The sequence below is a fragment of the Mobula hypostoma genome, chromosome 6, assembly GCF_963921235.1.
Source record: "Mobula hypostoma chromosome 6, sMobHyp1.1, whole genome shotgun sequence".
Taxonomy (NCBI): Eukaryota; Metazoa; Chordata; class Chondrichthyes; order Myliobatiformes; family Myliobatidae; genus Mobula; species Mobula hypostoma.
The window spans coordinates 6,883,191-6,901,906 of NC_086102.1; the positions used below are offsets into that span (position 1 = coordinate 6,883,191).

The 18,716-nt window shown below is 45.3% G+C and overlaps 1 protein-coding gene across 10 annotated transcripts in view; it reads right to left on the reverse strand.

Moving 5' to 3' along the window:
* robo1 (roundabout, axon guidance receptor, homolog 1 (Drosophila)) overlaps positions 1-18,716 on the reverse strand; it is a 708,427-nt gene that overhangs the window by 85,862 nt on the left and 603,849 nt on the right. For all 10 annotated transcript variants that reach the window (XM_063050245.1, XM_063050243.1, XM_063050241.1 and 7 more), the window contains 4 exons: positions 14,479-14,603; positions 13,628-13,799; positions 6,332-6,537; positions 4,814-4,895 (listed from right to left, as the gene is read on the reverse strand). In XM_063050245.1, the coding sequence (XP_062906315.1) occupies positions 4,814-4,895; positions 6,332-6,537; positions 13,628-13,799; positions 14,479-14,603 (585 nt within the window). The remainder of the gene's footprint in view (positions 1-4,813; positions 4,896-6,331; positions 6,538-13,627; positions 13,800-14,478; positions 14,604-18,716) is intronic.

Sequence of the window (18,716 nt, forward strand, 5' to 3'; positions counted from 1 at the left end):
AGAATTATGAACATTTGGAAAGGCATGATATGATTAGGAATAGTCAGCATGGTTTTGTCAAAAGCAGGTTGTGCCTTACTAGCCTGATTGAAATTTTTGAGGATGTGACTAAACATATTGATGAAGGTAGAGCAGTAGATGTAGTGTATATGGATTTCAGCAAGGCATTTGCTAAGGTACCCCATACAAGGCTTATTGAAAAAGTAAGGAGGCATAGGATCCAAGGGGACATAGTTTCGTGGATCCAAAACTGGTTTGCCCACAGAAGGCAAAGAGTGGTTGTAGGCAGGTCATATTCTGCATGAAAGTTGGTGACCAGTGGTGTACCACAGGGATCTGTTCTGGGACCTCTAATCTTTGCGATTTTTTAAATGACCTGGATGAAGAAGTGGAGAGATGGGTTAATAAATTTGCTGATGACACAAAGGTTGGGGGTGTTGTAGATAGTGTGGAGGGCTGTCAGAGGTTACAGCGGGACATTGATAGGATGCAAAACTGGGGTAAGAAGTGACAGATGGAGTTTGACACAGGTAAGTGTAAGGTGGTTCATTCTGGCAGATCAAATATGATGGCAGAATGTAGTATTAATGGTAAGACTCTTGGCAGTGTGGAGGATCGGAGGGATCTTGGCGTCCGAGTCCGTAGGACACTCAAAGCTGCTGCGCAGGTTGACTGTGTTGATAAGAAGGCATACGGTGCATTGACCTTCATCAATTGTGGGATTGACTTTAGGAGCCAAGAGGTAATGTTGCAGCTATATAGGACCCTGGTCAGACCCCACTTGGAGTACTGTGCTCAGTTCTGGTCGCTTCACTACAGGAAGGACGTGGAAACCATAGAAAGGGTGCAGAAGAGATTTACAAGGATGTTGCCTGGATTGGGGAGCATGCCTTATGAGAACAGGTTGAGTGAACTCGGCCTTTTCTCCTTGGAGCGACGGAGGATGATAAGTGACATGATAGAGGTGTATAAGATGATGAGAGGCATTGATTATGTGGATAGTCAGAGGCTTTTCCCCAGGGATGAAATGGCTAACAAGAGAGGGCACAGTTTTAAGGTGCTTGAGAGTAGGTACAGAGGAGATGTCAGGGGTAAGTTTTTTACACAGGAAGTGGTGAGTGCGTGGAATGGGCTGCCGGTGATGGTGGTGGAGGCGGATATGATAGGGTCTTATAAGAGACTCCTGGACAGGTACATGGAGCTCAGAAAAATAGAGGGCTATGGGTGACCTTAGGCAATTTCTAAGGTAAGGACATATTTGGCACAGCTTTGTAGGACGAAGGGCCTGTACTGTGCTGTAGATTTTCTATGTTTCAATGTGGGGCAGAGAGCGAGTTTATAAATCTGGTGGGGGCAAAGGATGTTGGGAGTGGCGAGGTTGGAGCACCAAGGGAGGGGCGTGGGACACGTGGCGGAAGGATTGTCTGGGTCATTGGGTGGCGCAGGTGCAGACACACCCAGCCCTGAGACACCAGACAAGGTCATTTGATTCCAAACACTTGGTTGATTGAGCATTAAAGAATGGCTCTCCGGTGCTTCTTGCTTCCTCCCTTCTCCCTTCCCCTCTCCCTGCCCCCTTCCCACTCTCAGTCCATAATAGAGACCCATATCAGAATCAGGACTATCATCACTTACATATGGCATGAAATTTGTTTTTTGTTTACAGCAGCAGTACAGTGCAATGCATAAAGTTACTACAGTTCTGTGCAAAGGTTTTTGTCTCCCTGGCTATAAATATGTGCCCAAGGCTTTTGCACAGTCCTATACCTCTAAAATCCCCAATATATTTTCCTTCAATCACCTTAAAGGTATGCCCCTGTACTTGTCATTTTCACCCTGGGAAAAATGTCTGTTTGTCCACTCATTCTATGCCTCTGATCATCTTGTACACCTCTATAAAGTCACCTCTCATTCTCCTTCACTCCAGACATAAAAGCCCTAGCTCACTCAACCTTTCTCACATGTTTTAAATGAAAAGGATTTTTAATATCTCACTTTGCAGAAAGAATGATAGTAGTCTGTCTCCGAATCAGCTGCTTTTCTCAGTCTCTGCACAACGTCATAGAAATCTGATACAGTAAATTGATCTCCGCAATGGAGAATTAGCTGTCAATGGGATAATGTGTTTCCTTCACGCCGAGTGAAAGAAGATGGGAAAATATGCAAGGGTTCGAAGAAATAGAAAATGTGGAGAGGCAACGCATCAAGTTATCCCAAGCTAATAGCTCTGAAACTGGCCATCAAACATCATGGCTTAATGTGGATTGTAACACAGAGCAGTAATGTTTCCTGGCCTCTTTTTCAGCTGTTGCTTGGTCTAACTTGAGACAATGTCAGATATCTCATCAGGAGCCTGAAGACCTGCACTCAACGATTTAGGAACAGCTTCTTCCCCTCCGCCATCAGATTTCTAACTGATCCATGAACGTGATCTCACTATTTGTCTTTTGCACTATTTATTTACTTTTTCTAGTGTAGAGTAATTTGTATGATTTTACGCTGTATTGCTGCCACATTCTGTCATGAAACAGAATGTAGAACATAGAACACTACAGTACAGGCAGTTGAGCCAACAACATTGAGCCGAACTTTTAACCTACTCTCAGATCAGATCAATTAACCCAACTCTCCTACATAATCCTCCATTTTTCTATCATCCTTGTGACTATGAAAGTTCTTTAAATTTCATTAATGCATCTGCCTCTACCAGTACACATGGCCGGGTGTGCCCAACACCCACCAGTCTGTATAAAGAACTTACCTCTGACATCACCCCTTACTTGCCGACAATCATCTAAAAGTTATGCCCCTACGCCACCCTGGGATAAAGACACTGCTCTCCAAATATGATGAAGTGTCAACATAGGCAAGATGCCACACAGAGCACGTGTGTAGGACAGCACTGAAGAAAACATTCAGTGTAACACCTACGCAGCAGAAGATGGGAAAATACACAAGAGTTAGAAGAAGTAGAAGATATGGTGGGGAATTGCGCCAAGTTACCCAAACAGCTAGCTTGGAAAGAGGCCACTGAGCATCACAGCTTTGTGTGGATTGTAAGCACAGAGCAGTGATCTTGGGGTCCACTTTCTCAGCTTTTTGCTTGGTCTAATTTAATGCAACGTCAGATTATGACCATCAAGGAAGAGGTACCGCAGGCTGAAGACACACACTCAATATTTTCCTTCTGCCATCAGATTTTCGACTGGTCCATAAAGTCACGAACGCTACCTCACTATTCCTCTTTTTAACTATTTCGTCATGTTTTGTAAGATATGGTAATTTTTGTCTTGCTCTGTACTGCCGCTGCAAAACAACAAATTTCACAGTGTACTGTACATCAGTGATAATAAAGCTGATTCTTACTCCACAGGCACTGAACAGTAAAAACTCTGGAAGATCATCATGGGTTAACATCAGATTGGAGATGGACGAGAATTTATCAACTTCTGCAAAGTAGCAAAACTACTTTAATTCTGTATCTAACAATCCCTGCCCTCAGAGTGTGTGATGGAAAAGTGTGGAAGGAGCTTAACTCTGTATCTAACTTTCCCTGCCCTGGGAGTGTGTGATGGGACAGTGTAGAGGGAGCTTCACTCTGTATCTGACTGTTCCTGCCTGGGGAGTGCGTGATGGGACAGTGTAGAGGGAGCTTCACTCTGTATCTAACTGTCCCTGTTCTGGGAGTGTGTGATGGGACAGTGTAGAGGGAGCTTCACTCTGTATCTAACTGTCCCTGCCCTGAGAGTGTGTGATGGGACAGTGTAGAGGGAGCTTCACTCTGTATCTAACTGTCCCTGCCCCGGGAGTGTGTGATGGGATGGTGTAGAGGGAGCTTCACTCTGCGTCTAATTGTCCCTGCCCCGGGAGTGTGTGATGGGACGGTGTAGAGGGAGCTTCACTCTGCGTCTAATTGTCCCTGCCCCGGGAGTGTGTGATGGGACAGTGTAGAGGGAGCTTCACTCTGTATCTAACTGTCTCTGCCCTGGGAGTGTGTGATGGGACAGTGTAGAGGGAGCTTCACTCTGTATCTAACTGTCCCTGTCCCGGGAGTGTGTGATGGGACAGTGTAGAGGGAGCTTCACTCTGTATCTAACTGTCCCTGTCCCGGGAGTGTGTGATGGGACAGTGTAGAGGGAGCTTCACTCTGTATCTAACTGTCCCTGCCCCGGGAGTGTGTGATGGGACAGTGTAGAGAGCTTCACTCTGTATCTAACTGTCCCTGCCCCGGGAGTGTGTGATGGGACAGTGTAGAGGGAGCTTCACTCTGTATCTAACTGTCCCTGCCCCGGGAGTGTGTGATGGGACAGTGTAGAGGGAGCTTCACTCTGTATCTAACTGTCCCTGCCCCGGGAGTGTGTGATGGGACAGTGTAGAGAGCTTCACTCTGTATCTAACTGGCCCTGCCCCGGGAGTGTGTGATGGGACAGTGTAGAGGGAACTTCACTCTGTATCTAACTGTCCCTGCCCCGGGAGTGTGTGATGGGACAGTGTAGAGGGAGCTTCACTCTGTATCTAACTGTCCCTGCCCCGGGAGTGTGTGATGGGACAGTGTAGAGAGCTTCACTCTCTATCTAATTGTCCCTGCCCCGGGAGTGTGTGATGGGACAGTGTAGAGGGAGCTTCACTCTGTATCTAACTGTCCCTGTCCCGGGAGTGTGTGATGGGACAGTGTAGATGGGCAATGCTCTGGATCTAGCACTTGCTGGAGACACTTTTCCTGAAACTTGGAAGGGTTATATTCCCACCCCGGTAGCTGTCTACTTGATCTGCAGGAAGATATGGTTTTTCAGAGTGAAAGGAGACTCTTTACCTTGAACTTCAAGGCGTGCGCTCCAGGATGCTTCACCACTTGGTGTCGATACGATGCAGGTGTAGATACCTGAATCACCCAGCTGTAGGGACGGAAGATAAAGATTACCTTTACTTTTCAGATGTACATCAATACATCAAAACTATCACTGAAATGCATTGTTTGCATCAATGACTAACCCAGGGCAAGGATATGTTGGGGGCAATCCGCAAGTGCTTCTGGTGCCAAATCAGCATGCTCACAGCTTACTAATCTACTCATCGATATGCCTTTGAAACTTGGAGAACCCCACGTGGTGACGGAGAACTCTTTACTGACCACAGCACGAGTTAAGCTCAAGTTGTTGGTACTGTAAAGCGCTATGCTACCATGCCTTCCCAAAGGAGAAACCAAATCAAAAGTCAACGGAGATTAACAGTCTGAAGTTATGGAGTGTGCTTTAAGTTCCATCGTTGACCCTTAACTCAGCCAGCTCTATCACGGGCACTAGCCTCCCACCATCAAGGGCATCTTCAAAGGATGATGCCTCAAAAAAGCACCATCTCCATCTAGAACATAACCTCTACTCTTTACTACCATCAGGGAGGAGGTACAGGAGCCTGAAGACCCAAATTCAATGTTAAGGAACAGCTTCTTCCCCACTATCATCAGATTTTTGAATGGTCTTTGAACCCATGAATGCTACCTCAGTATTCCTCTATGCACTATCCATCTCTCTCTCTCTCTCTCAATTATATATACATAAATCAATTTATCTATCCATCTATCTATTGCAACTTCAGTATTTTTTAATGTACTACACTGTACTGCTGCCATAAAGCAACACATTTCACGACAGTGATAATAAACCTGATTCTGATTCAATGGGGAGAACGTGGTTCCTTTGACCAGAGGTTTGTTAACCAGAATTTCAGATAGTTCTCACATCCCAGTGCTCTCCCTCACTCACACACAATCAGCTGTCTGCCTTGTGTTCCTTCCCCTTTATTCCCATCTCCTTCCCCAATGGAAGGCTTTCCTTCTGCCTCAACCCTATTCAATTATCTTGATGTACTGATGTAATAATCCACATGGATGGCATGTCAAACAAAGTTTTTCGCTGTGCTTTTGCTGTTCCAATTCCAATTCCAAAGTCAAAAACTGTACAGGAAACAGGAGCAGGAGTTTGTTCGTAGGTCCTGTGTTCCTTCTTGTTTTTCCCTTGTTCTACCTCAGTGCACTGTTGTACTGATTTGATCTGTATTAATTGTATACAAGATAAATATTTCACCATATCTCACTACATAAGACAATAATAAGCAAACTCCAAGTCAAATTCCAATATAATTTTCTTCTCAACTCCCATCCTTGACACAGATGAGGCAGCTTTATGCTATGGGAAATCATGACGCGGTCTGTATACTTGGAAAATGCAAACCTTTCACAATTGCCAGTGTCACCTGAGCTGCCACAGACAATCAGGTCACATCACAGGAGCCAGTGAGATACCCTCCCACAGAATGAATCAACACCACGTACCTTGGCATAGCGGATCTGCAGTGCTCCCATCTCCTGCTGCTTAATGCGTGAGTCATGGGTGGAGACCAAGACCCCATCCTTCCGCCACAGAATGGTGGGCGGTGGGGAGCCACTGGCCAGGCAACCGAGGGTCACTGTGCTGTCCACGGCAACCGTCTGATTGATGGGGCCCTGACGAATAACAGGTGGAGGCCGGTCCGAAATGACTGGAAGGAAATGATTTGAAGAAAGCTTTGACAAGTGGAATCAATTAAAACCAGAAGAGGTGGGAACAGAATCAGACACAAGAGGTTCTGCAGATGCTGTAAATCTCGAGCAACCCACACAGCGTGCTGGAGGAGCTCAGCAGGGCAGGTAGCATCCATGGGTGGGAATAAACAGTTAACGTTTTGCGCTGAGACCAGTCCTGGTGAAGGGTCTCAGTTTGAACTGTTGACTGTTCATTCCCATCCATAGTTGCTGCCTGACCTTCTGAGCTCCTTCAGCACATCGTGTGTACTGGAACAGAATGAGGCCATTCGGCCCATTGAGCCTGCTGTGCCATTCCATCATGGCTGATTTATTATCCCTCCCAAACCCATTCTCCTGCCTTCTCCCCATAACCTTTGATGCTCTAACCAAGAAATCCTTAGTATTCAAAAGCAACACTCACAATTACCTCCAGTAGTCCCACCACAAATGCCACTCCTCAGCCGCAGAGAGCCCTCCGAATCCCATTGTGGACTTTGCAAATTTTCATTTGGGCAATATTAATGATCAATCCAACCCTTCCCTTCTATACAGCCCACACCCTCCATTTATTTTACCTCCACGTGCCTATCTAAGAGTCTCTGAAATGTCCCTCTTGTATCAGCCCTGGCAGTGAATTGCAGGCACCCACCACCCTCTGTGTAAAAAAACCTGTCTCCGACATCTCCTGTATACTTCCCTCCACTCACTTCGAACAGCTGTCCTCCGGTGTCGGACATGGCCACCCTGGGAAAACGGGCCTGGCTGTCTATTCCATCTCTCATAATCCTACACATTCAGTTCTAATTTTTTCTATAAATGACACAAATAGCAATGTCAAACAGCTGTTGCACAGACATGCCTGTAATTACAGGACTAATTGTTACTGGTACATCCCAGTTTGGAGTAAATGTAAACAGATGTGGAAGAATCTACCCACACGCTGACTTTAACAATGAACAGGCACACAGCTGCTGTTTACCTGGAACCAATAAAGAGCAGCAGGACAAAATTATTCAGGCTTACCTGCCCGACGAGCGCTGCCTTGATCAGTCAAGCCTACATGCAGCAGATAGCAGAACAGCACACAAACTGCTAGAGCAGGGGTTCCCAATCTTTTTATTTAACGCCATGGACCCTTATCATTAACTAAGAGGTCTGTGGAGACCAGTTTGGGAACCCAGGTGGAACTCAGCAGGACAAGAAGCATCTGTGGAGGGAAGTGGTCATTTGACGTTTTGGGTCAAGTCTCTTCCTCTGGACTTCACTTGTGCCAAAACTTTGACTGTCCATTTTTTTCTCCACAGATGCTGCCTGATCCATTGAGTTCCTCCAGCATTTTGTGTGTCACCCTGGATCCCAGCACCTGCAGTGCCTTGAACTAACCGGTACCATCCTAAGCACTACAGTTTAGCAACACTATGACCACTTTGAACACCTTGCACAAAAACGGACATTTTATTTCAAGTTCTATTCTTGCTCTCTCTTGTAAAAACTGTTCAATTTATGCATTTCTTGTGAATGCTGTGTAGCTGATGTTCCGTGCCTGTGATGCTGCTGCAGGTAAGCCTTTGATTGCACCTGTGTGAACAGGTACTTGCAAAAAAATGACAATAAACTTGACTTTGACTTTGTTGATTTCTAGGGCAGCTGAAATCAGTCTAGTTATACTTGTTAGGCTGCCCAGTGAAATCAGGAATTCCCAACCTCTTTTATGCCATGGACCAATACCGTGGACCCCAAGTTGGAAACTCCTGAGTTAAAACTAATGGCAGTTAGTCTTTAAGACCAATAGACATAGGAGCAGAATTAGGCCATTCAGCCCATCGAGCCATTCCATCATGGCTAATTTATTATCCCTCTCAACCCCATTCTCTTGACTCCTCCCTGTAACCTTTGAGCATCAGATTAATCAAGAACCCATCAACCTCCACCTTAAATATACCCAAAGGCTTGGCCCGCACATCCATCTGTGGCAATGAATTACACAGATTCACCACCTTCTGGCTAGAGAAATTTTTCATCTCTGTTCTAAATGTACATCATTTCAATTTTGAGGCTGTGCCCTCTGATCCTAGACTCACTCACTATAGAAAACATCCTCTCCACATCCACTCTATCTGGGCCTTTCAATATACAATAGGTTTTGAAGTGATACCCCCTCATTCTTCTAAACTCCAGCGAGTACAGCCCCAGAGCCATTAAATGCTCTTCATATGGTAACCTTTTCATTCCTGGGATATCTCCTGTGAATCTCCTTTGAAGCCTCTGCAATGCTAGCACATCGTTTCTTAGGTTAGGGGCCGAAAACTGTTCACAATACTCTAAGTGCAGTCTGACCTATGCCTTATAATGCCTCAGCATTATATCCTTGCTCTTATTTTCTAGTTCTCTTGAAATGAATGATAACATTGCATTTACCTTCCTTACAACCAATTCAACCTGCAAGTTAACCTTTTTGGGAATTCTGCACAGGACTCCGAAGTTCCTTTGCATCTCCGACTTTTGTATTTTCTTCCCTTTTAAAAAGTCGTCTACGCTTTTATTCCTTCTACCAAAGGACATGAGCATACACTTCCCTACACTATATTACATCTGCCAATTCCTTTGCCCATTCTCCCAATCTGTCTAGGTCCTTCTGCAGACACCCTGCTTCCACAACACTATCTGCCCTTCCACCTATCTTTGTATAATCCACAAACCTGGTCACAAAGATTCTTACATCTCAGAGAAACGTACTGAGAATAAGAAGCACTACAGGTTTTCAAGAAGCAATAGAGTCTCTGATAATCTACCCTATCAAATAGAACCCTGGAGCCATAAAGCTGTGTAACACAGAAACAGGCCCTTTGGTCCAATACATTGGTCCAATAAATTTGGTCCAATTTGCTGATTATCATGCAAATCTATACTAAGCACACTTAGATCAGAAGACATAGGAGAAGAATTAGGCCATTTGGCCCAAAGAGTATGTTCCAACTTCCGATAATGGCTGATTTATTTTCTCTCTCTGCCCTATTCACCAGCCTTCTCCCCTTATACGGAGTCATAGACACATAAAAAATATAGTAAAGAAACAGGACCTTCAGCCCATCTAATCCGTACAGATCTATTTAAACTCCCTACTTCCATCGACTTGCTCTGAGACCATAGCCCTCCATACCCCTTACTACTTATGTACCTATCCAAACTTCGTTTAAATCGAGCTCGCATGCACCACTTGCACTAGCAGCTTGTTGCACACCCTCACCACCCTCTGAGTGAAAGAGATTCTCCTCCTGTTCCTCTTAAACATTTCACCTTTTACCCTTAACCCATGACCTCTAGTTGTAGTCCCACTCATCTTCAGTGGAAAGAGCCAGCTTGCATTTACCTTATATATACCCCTCATAATTTTAAATATCTCTATCAAATTTTCTCTCAATCTTCTATAAAGCTCTAACCCATTCAAGCTTACCTTGTAATTCAGGTCCTCCAGTCCCAGCAACATCCTTGTAAATTTTCTTGGTACTATGTCAAACTTATTTACATCTTTCCTGTAGGTAGGTGACCTTTGACGCCTTGACTAATCAAGAACATATTAACCTTCACTTTAAATATACCCAGTAACTTGGCCTCCACAGCTGTCTATGGCAATGAATTCCACAGATTCACCACCCTCTGGCTAAAAAAATTCCTCTTCGCCTCTGTTCTAAAGGGACATCATTGTATTCTGTCTTTTCAACGTTAATTCAATATCCCTCTATACGCTGTTGATTCAAGAAACCAGCCCAGATGCCTTGTAAATGTTGTTAACAGCAAACAATGAAATGCGTTGTTTTGTACTCATAATCAACAGGGTCAGAGTATGTGCCACCATTTTAATTCCAATCTTCATTCCCATGCCTACAAGTCAGTCCACAGCCGCCTCTACTGCCATGATGAGGCCACTTTCAGGTTGGAGGAGCAACACCTCATATTTTGTCTGGGTAGCCTCCAACCTAACAACATGAATATTCCAACTTCCAACAATTTCAACCCCTCCCTCCTGCCCATCACCTCCTACATGTGCCTCTCCTCCTTCCCTTCCTCCTATGGTTCATGCTCCTCTCCTATGGGTTCCTTCTTCTGCCCTTTTTTACACCCACCCCCTCACTGACTCACCTTCCCCCTCACCCGGCTCACATATCACCTTCTAACCTGTATTCCTTCCCTTCCTCTCACCTCCTTATTCCGGCTTCTTTCCCCATTCCTTTCCAGTCCTGATGAAGGTCCTCGGCCTGAAATGACGACTCTTTATTCCTCTCCATAGATGCTGTCTGACCTGCTGTGCTCTTCCACTGTTTTGTGTGTGTTCCTGTCACCACCATCTCCTCTTACAGCTCATTTCAGGCACCAAATAACTGTGTAAAAAATCTACCCTTCAGTTTCCCTTTAAAATTCCTCCCTCTAAACCCAAGTCCTTTAGATTTTGTCACCTTACCACAGGAAACAATCTCTAGATATCTGCTTATGAATGCCCTTCCCAATCCCTCTTACTTTAAATCCATTTCCCCTAGTCTTAGTCACCTCTGTCACAGGAATCAGGCTCTACTAACCTACCTCTTACAATGTTATGAACCTCTTTTATATCACCTCTAAGCCTCCTTCCTTCCAGGGCAAACTGACCCATCCCAGCCAATCTCTCGAAACTCAAGCCCTCTGGTTCAGACCAGATCCCCGTGAATCTTTTCAGCAAGTTTAATTGCATTCTACACAACCAGAAAAGCTCAGCAATGCTTCTACTTTCTGAGGAGGCTAAAGAGAGATGGACTTTTGCACATCCATACTAACATCATTTCACAGATGCGCAATAGAGAGCACCCTAACAAGCTGCATCACTGCACGGTACGGAAACTGTCCTGTGGTGGACAGGAAGGCTCCACAATGGTAGCCAATACTGTCCAACACATCACTGCCACCAACCTACCCACCAGGAAAGGACCAATAACATCGTGAAGGATCCCACACACCCTGCTCATGGACCGTTTGTCCTACTCCTATCAGGGGGGAGGCTACGCAGCATCCACACCAGGACCACCAGACTCAAAAACAGTTACTTTCCCCAAGAAGTAAGGCTGATCAACACCTCCACCAACTAGCCTAACCCTCCACATCCCCCAACACCACTACTTAATCATTTCCTGTCAAAGCCACCTTCTGTGCCTAGTGTCACTTTATGGACATACGATTAATCTATGGGTATGTTACTTTACGTATTTATATTTATTGTGCTTTTATTGTTATGTTCTTTAACCTCATTGTGTGGGCACGTGGCCGAGTGGTTAAGGTATTCGACTAGCGATCTGAAGGTCGTGAGTTCGAGCCCCAGCCGAGGCAACGCGTTATGTCCTTGAGCAAGGCACTTAACCACACATTGCTCTGCAACAACACTGGTGCCAAGCTGTATGGGTCCTAATGCCCTTCCCTTGGACAATATCGGTGTCGTGGAGAGGGGAGACTTGCAGCATGGGCAACTGCCCCAGTCTTCCATACAACCTTGCCCAGGCCTGCACCCTGGAAAGCTTCCAAGGCGCAAGACTAACGGATGCCTTTACTTTACTTAACTCATTGAGTTTGTTTTTTGTGCTTCATCAGATCCGGAGTAACAACTATATCATTTTCCTTTATAATTGTGTCCTGGAAATAATATCAAACATTCTTGAATGTTGAACCTCAAGCCTGCTGGTCCAGGACTACACTGCTGTGAATCTTCTCTGTCCCCTCTCTTGTGTAATCACAGCCTTCCTTTCAAGTGTGGCCTAACTGATGTTTCATGCATGTAATGTCCCCACTCTCAATGCCATGAAAGATGAAGGCAAGCATTTTTCACCTCCCTATCTCTCTGTTCTGCCACTCTCAGAGATGTTGCCAGAACTCGATGGACAGAGCCTCAGGGAGAGTTTGAGCAGGCTGGGACTCATTCGTTGGACAGTAGGAGACCTGAGGGGTGTCTTATCAAAGTGTATAAAATCATAAGGAGGTGAATGAGCACATTTTTTCCTCCAACATTGGGGAACCAGGAACTAGAGGGCATGGACTTAAGGTGAGAGGGGAAAGATTGAATTGGAAACTGAAGCTCTCCATTTTAACTCAGAGACTGGTCAGTGTACAGAATGAAGCAGTTGAGGTAGGTACATTAACAACATTTAAAACAAGGAGTCCATAGACGCCTTGGTTATGGTAGAGATCCATGGCACAAAAAGGGCTGGGAGCCCCTGATTAAAAAGGTACCTGGATATGGACATGGAAAGGAAAGATTTAGAGGGATTTGGGCAAATCGCAGGCAAATGGGAGATGAGCATTATTGAGATAAACTAAGATGAAAGTTGGCTTCATTTGACATAGGTACATCGTAACATTGAAACAAACAGTGAAAAGTGCTGTTTGTGTCAATGACCGAAACAGTCTGAATATGTGCTGGGGACGCCCACAGTTGTCGCCACCATAGTATGCCTACCACTCACTGACCCTAACCTCTACGTCTTTGGAATGTGGGCGGAAACCAGGGCAGCTGGAGTAAGACAACACAGTCACGGGGAAAATGTACAAACTCCTTACAGACAGTGGAGGTAATTGAAGCCTGACTAGTGTTGCTGTAAAGTGATACATTATCCTCTACGCTACTGTGCTGCTGCTTACGGACGGCCTTAGTTGGGGTCTTGGTCAGCTGGGCTGCTTCTGTGTTGCATGAGGCTGTAACCCTGTGGTCAGTTTAGTTCGTTACTGAGGTCTAGCACAGAATAGGTCCTCAAGTCCTTCGAGCCACGCTGCCCAGTTACGCTCTAGACTAAATACGGGACAATTTACAATGACCAATTAACCTAGCAACTCAAACATCTTTGGAATGTGGGAGGAAACTGTTGCACCCGGAAGAAACCCACAGAGTCACGGGAAGAAGGTACAAACTCCTTGCAGACAACGGCGGGAACTGAACCTGGGCCAGCTGTGCTAACCACCACTCTACCATTCCCAGTGTGGCTGAGAGGCTCTCCATCACAGATCGCTGGAGCTCGCCCACGTCTCCCTCATAAACCCCCAGATGCTTACTGTCTGTCACTTCAAGGAAGGCTTTGATGATGACGCTCCCGGCTACGTTGAGAGCCTGACAACTGTAGTAACCCACATCGGACCGCTGGACGTTGGTGATGGTCAGGTCCCCCACCTGTGACACCGAAAACCTGCTGGAAGGTTCCGGAGGCTGATAGGAGAAGAGGAGATTCTGCGAAGGGAAGGGCACACAAAGTAGAAAGATAAATGTCTGGTCAATAAGCTATCTAAATCTAGAACACATTAAATGTCTGGTCAATAAGCTATCCATATCTAGAACACATTAAATGTCTGGTCAATAAGCTATCCAAATCTAGAACACATTAAATGTCTGGTCAATAAGCTATCCATATCTAGAACACATTAAATGTCTGGTCAATAAGCTATCCAAATCTAGAACACATTAAATGTCTGGTCAATAAGCTATCCATATCTAGGACACATTAGGACCCCGGTCCTGGAAAGCTCCCTTTTGTAACCATGGATACTGTGTGCTCCTTCTCCAGGCACACACGGGTATGGACGTAACTGTACCGTATCAGATCGATTCTGAGAATGTAGTAGGTACACACATGGCCATTTGCAAGTGTGGTAAATCAATCAAGTTTCCACTGCATGGAGGGCTCACCTTTGGGTGCAAGCTTTTGAAGTGCTCATGCTCTTGCTCCACGCATACGTAGCGGTGAACACAGCAGGAAGTGCAGGCAGTCAGCTCAGGCGTGGAAACCTCGAATGCTGTACATCCCCATAACCTCCATTCCACCCCTCCCAAACATTTTCTACTCCACTGCCCCCACCGCAGTTTCGGGAAACCAGAAGTGTGGAGAGGTCCCTCCCCTCCATGCACCCACCTGACTGCCCTCCCTCTGCCAGAAGATGGCCGGCTGTGGGTTGCCCGTCGCCTCGCACATGAAGGTCACCGTCCGGCCGACTGCGACCATCTGGTCCCGGGGCTTCACCACGAACTGCGGCGGGGCTGCCGAGGAGGAAAAGAAGCAGACGGTTAGCAAGGAGGCATCGTAAGCTACCGCACACAACTGCAGCCCAGGGACGAGGCCACCCCACCCATCCCACTGGTGCTTGCCCATTGGGACAACTCAAGAATCAGTCCCACTCCCCATACTTTACAAAATCTCACTATTCAAGGACCTAGATTTTAAATTTATTTTACTATCACTATCTTATATGATGTGAAATTTGTTGTGTTTGACATAAAATTACAAATAATTAAGAAGATTACCTTCGTTTATCACATGTACATCGAAACAACAGTGAGATGTGTTGTTTGTAATGTGCTGGGACAGCCTGCAAGTGTCACCAACACAGCATGTCCACAACTTGCTAACCCTAACCTGTACATCTCTGGACTGTGGGAGGAAACTGGAGCATCTGGAGGAAACACACGGAGAGCATACAAACTCCTCAGACAGAGCATAAACAGAATTAATAAGGTGGAAATTTCTTCTTGAATCTCTTCGACCCTCCTGTCAGGATTTTGATGACAGAATATAACAGAAAAATATGTATTTATATTAATTTATTTATAGACAGAGCGAGAGAGGGAGAAAGAGTGAGATGGGGGGGGTACATATATACATACACACACACACACACACACACACAGACACACAGACATACCTACACTAAGAGAGAGAGAGAAAGAAAGAAAGAGGGACAGAACACACACACACACACACACACACACACACACACACACATTGAGAGAGAGAGAGAGATGCACATACAAACACTGAGAGAGAGACAGAGACAGGCACAATGAGAAAGAGAGAGATATTTAGAGAGACAGACACACCTACACTAAGGGAGAGAGAGGGACAACACGCACACATGCTGAAAGAGAGACAGACAGAGACAGAGAGATAGACATTAAATGGGTTTATTACTGTCTCATGCCATGTTCAGGGCAGAGGTACAGGAGCCTGAAGGTGCATACTCAATGATTCTGAAACAGTTTCATTTCCTTCGAAATCAGATTTCCAAAGGTCCACGAACATTAGCTTGTTACTGCTTTTTCCAGATTTATTTATTTATTGCAATTTACATTGAGTTATGCTTGCATTGTACCAATGCCACAAAACAACAAATTTCACATCATCTGCGTCAGTGATACTAAACCTGATTCCACTGAATACTTGGAAATACTTGGAATTCCTTCAACAGTGCGATCTCCCTGATGGTTACAGATAGATGGGATCTCCCTGTCAAAGTTACAGGCAGAGTGGGAATGGGATTTCCTTGTCAGGATTACAGGCAAGGTGGGAATGGGTTTTCCCTGCCAAGGTTACAGGCAAGGTGGGAATGGGATTTCCCTGTCAGGATTACAGGCAAGGTGGGAATGGGATTTCCTTGTCAGGATTACAGGCAAGGTGGGAATGGGTTTTCCCTGCCAAGGTTACAGGCAAGGTGGGAATGGGATTTCCCTGTCAGGATTACAGACAAGGTGGAATGGGATTTCCCTGCCAGAGTTACAGGCGGAATGGGAGTGGGATCACCGAATCAGGGTTACAGGCAGGGTTAGAATGGGTTTTCCCTGTCAGGGTTACAGGCAAGGTGAGAATGAGATTTCCCTGTCAGGGTTACAGGCAAGGTGGTAATGGGATTTCACTGTCAGTGTTACAAGCAATATGGGAATGGGATTTCCCTGCCAAGGTTACAGGCTAAGTGGGAATGGGATTTCCCTGCCAGAGTTACAGGCAGAATGGGAATGGGATTTTCCTGTCAGGGTTACAGGCAGAGTGGGGGTATTATCTCCAGGTCAGAATTACAGGCAAGGTGGGAGTGGGATTTCCCTGTCAGGGTTACAGATGGAGTGTGTGTGGGATCTCCATGTCAGGGTTACTGGTGGCAAAGGAGACAACACTGCCAAGTGCGTCTCCTCAGTCCCCGCCATTAACACACACCATCCAGAGAGAATTGCATTGCCTATGTCAGAGCTCAAAGGATGAAAATGGCTGTTAGCTTTCCATTTTGCAGCAGATTTGTAAAAGAACTTCATTGATTACAAAGGTGGAAATGTATGTTGAAGGTATGAAAAACATAGAAAAGCCTTTAAATGCTCGGACCCCTACCATTAAACAAAGGGTCCGTGGAATGGGAGTGGGACCCCTGCTTAGGAAGATATCTGCCTCAAATCAAACAATCCCACTCAAACTACCAAAAATTGGGCCCTCCCCAAAATCACCAAATACTACTTCAAACCTTCACTTACCTGTCTGTCAAAACCTGTGGAGCAACATTTTAAGCGACAGAAGATATATTTTACCTTCTCTCTCGGCTCAACATTACCCATACTCCCCTCTCAGATTTTTGTTTGCTTAAATGGGCTTCCTGTTGCCTGACCTTGTTACCAGCGACAACAGTACCGAGTGAGCATGTTGGTTGGTTGATGGAGGGTGGAGGGTTTGGATGGATGAAACACGGCAGCATGAAGCACAGAGAATGGCGGATGAGATTTCAACTTACCAACTGAACCAACTGGAACAAAACAAAACAGGTAACAGTAAATCAATTAACTGACCGGGTGGCTCACAACAGTGTCAATCACAATGCAAAAATGGGAATCAGTGCCACCACACAACCTTCACACATGACACGTGCTATTTGGCCTTCTCCTGTCCATGCAGGCTTTAAAAATATAATCAGGACTAATCCCATGTTCTTGGTTGCTTGATTGCCAAGGGGGTTAAAGGAGAAGGCAGAAGAATGGGGTTCAGAAAAGAATCCACTATGATTGAATGGCAGAGCAGACTTGACACGCCAAATGACCTAATTCTGCTCCTATATCTTCTGGTCATATGTCATTGCCTCCTGGAAGAACAGCCCACCCACCCTGGGCATTCTCCCTCCTCCCCCTTCACATTGGGTGGAAGATACAAAAGCCTGAAAGCACACATCATCAGGTTCAAGGACAAATTCTATCCCACTATTATCAGATACCTGAATGGACCCCTTGTATAATAAGATGGACTCGTGATCTCACAATCTATCTCATTATCATTTTACACCTTATTATTTACCTGCACTATACTTTCTCTGTAGCTATCACACTTTATTCTGCATTGTTATTGTTTTACCTTGTTCTATCTCAGTGCACTGTGTGATGATTTAATCTGTATGAACAATACGCAAGACAAGCTTTTCCCTATATCTCCAAACATGTGACTATAATAAACTAATTCCACTTCTTTCCTCAAATTCCCTCAAATCCTTCCACCAATAAAGTTCTGTGGAAAAGGTAAAAGGTCAAAGAAGAAATATCTGATAGGACAGGGAAGTGGACATGGGAGAAAGGGAAGTAGGGGGGATCACCTCCAGAGGGAGGTGATAGTCAGGTGAGGAGAAGAGAAGGGGTAACCAGAATGGGGAATGGGAAAAGAAGGAAATTACTCGACATTGAAATCAATGTTCAAGTCATTAGGTTGAAGGCTAATTGTTGAAATTGATGTTCATGTCATCAAGTTGAAGGCTACCTAGATGACATATGAGGAGTTGCTCCTCCAGACTGAGTTTGGCCTCACATTGGTAGTAAAGAAGGCCATGGACAGACGCCAGAATGGGGATGGGAAGACTAATCATGCAGAAAGTTTATACAGGGCAGCACATTGTGAGCCGAGGGGCCCACACTGTACTGTACTGTTTGGCGCTCTAGGTTTCTCTCCACTCCCCAAATGCCTCACGTTCCGTTGATGGACTGATGTAATCAAGCTGACAGTTAGACCAATTCAGAGGACCATTGATATTTCTGCATGATTGTGGGATTGGAGTCACAAAGAGACAGTTTAGCTGGCTTCCCTTCCTCAATGAAATCATCATGACAATTTGACAGCCTCCATCACTGTTAAAGATAGAAAAATTTAAGATCCACAGAAGTGGAATGTCAATTTACGCTCCCTGAATTTTTGTCCACTAGTGTAATCAATACATCACTCTCCATACAGAGCAGTATGTGTTCTAATGGCCATTTTATTAGGTACATCCTGTGTTGGAGCATATTCTGGACTTCGGGCGTATAGCAAAATTAACTCCAGCCACCACTCTTCAGATCTGAATATGGACTGTAGATTAAATT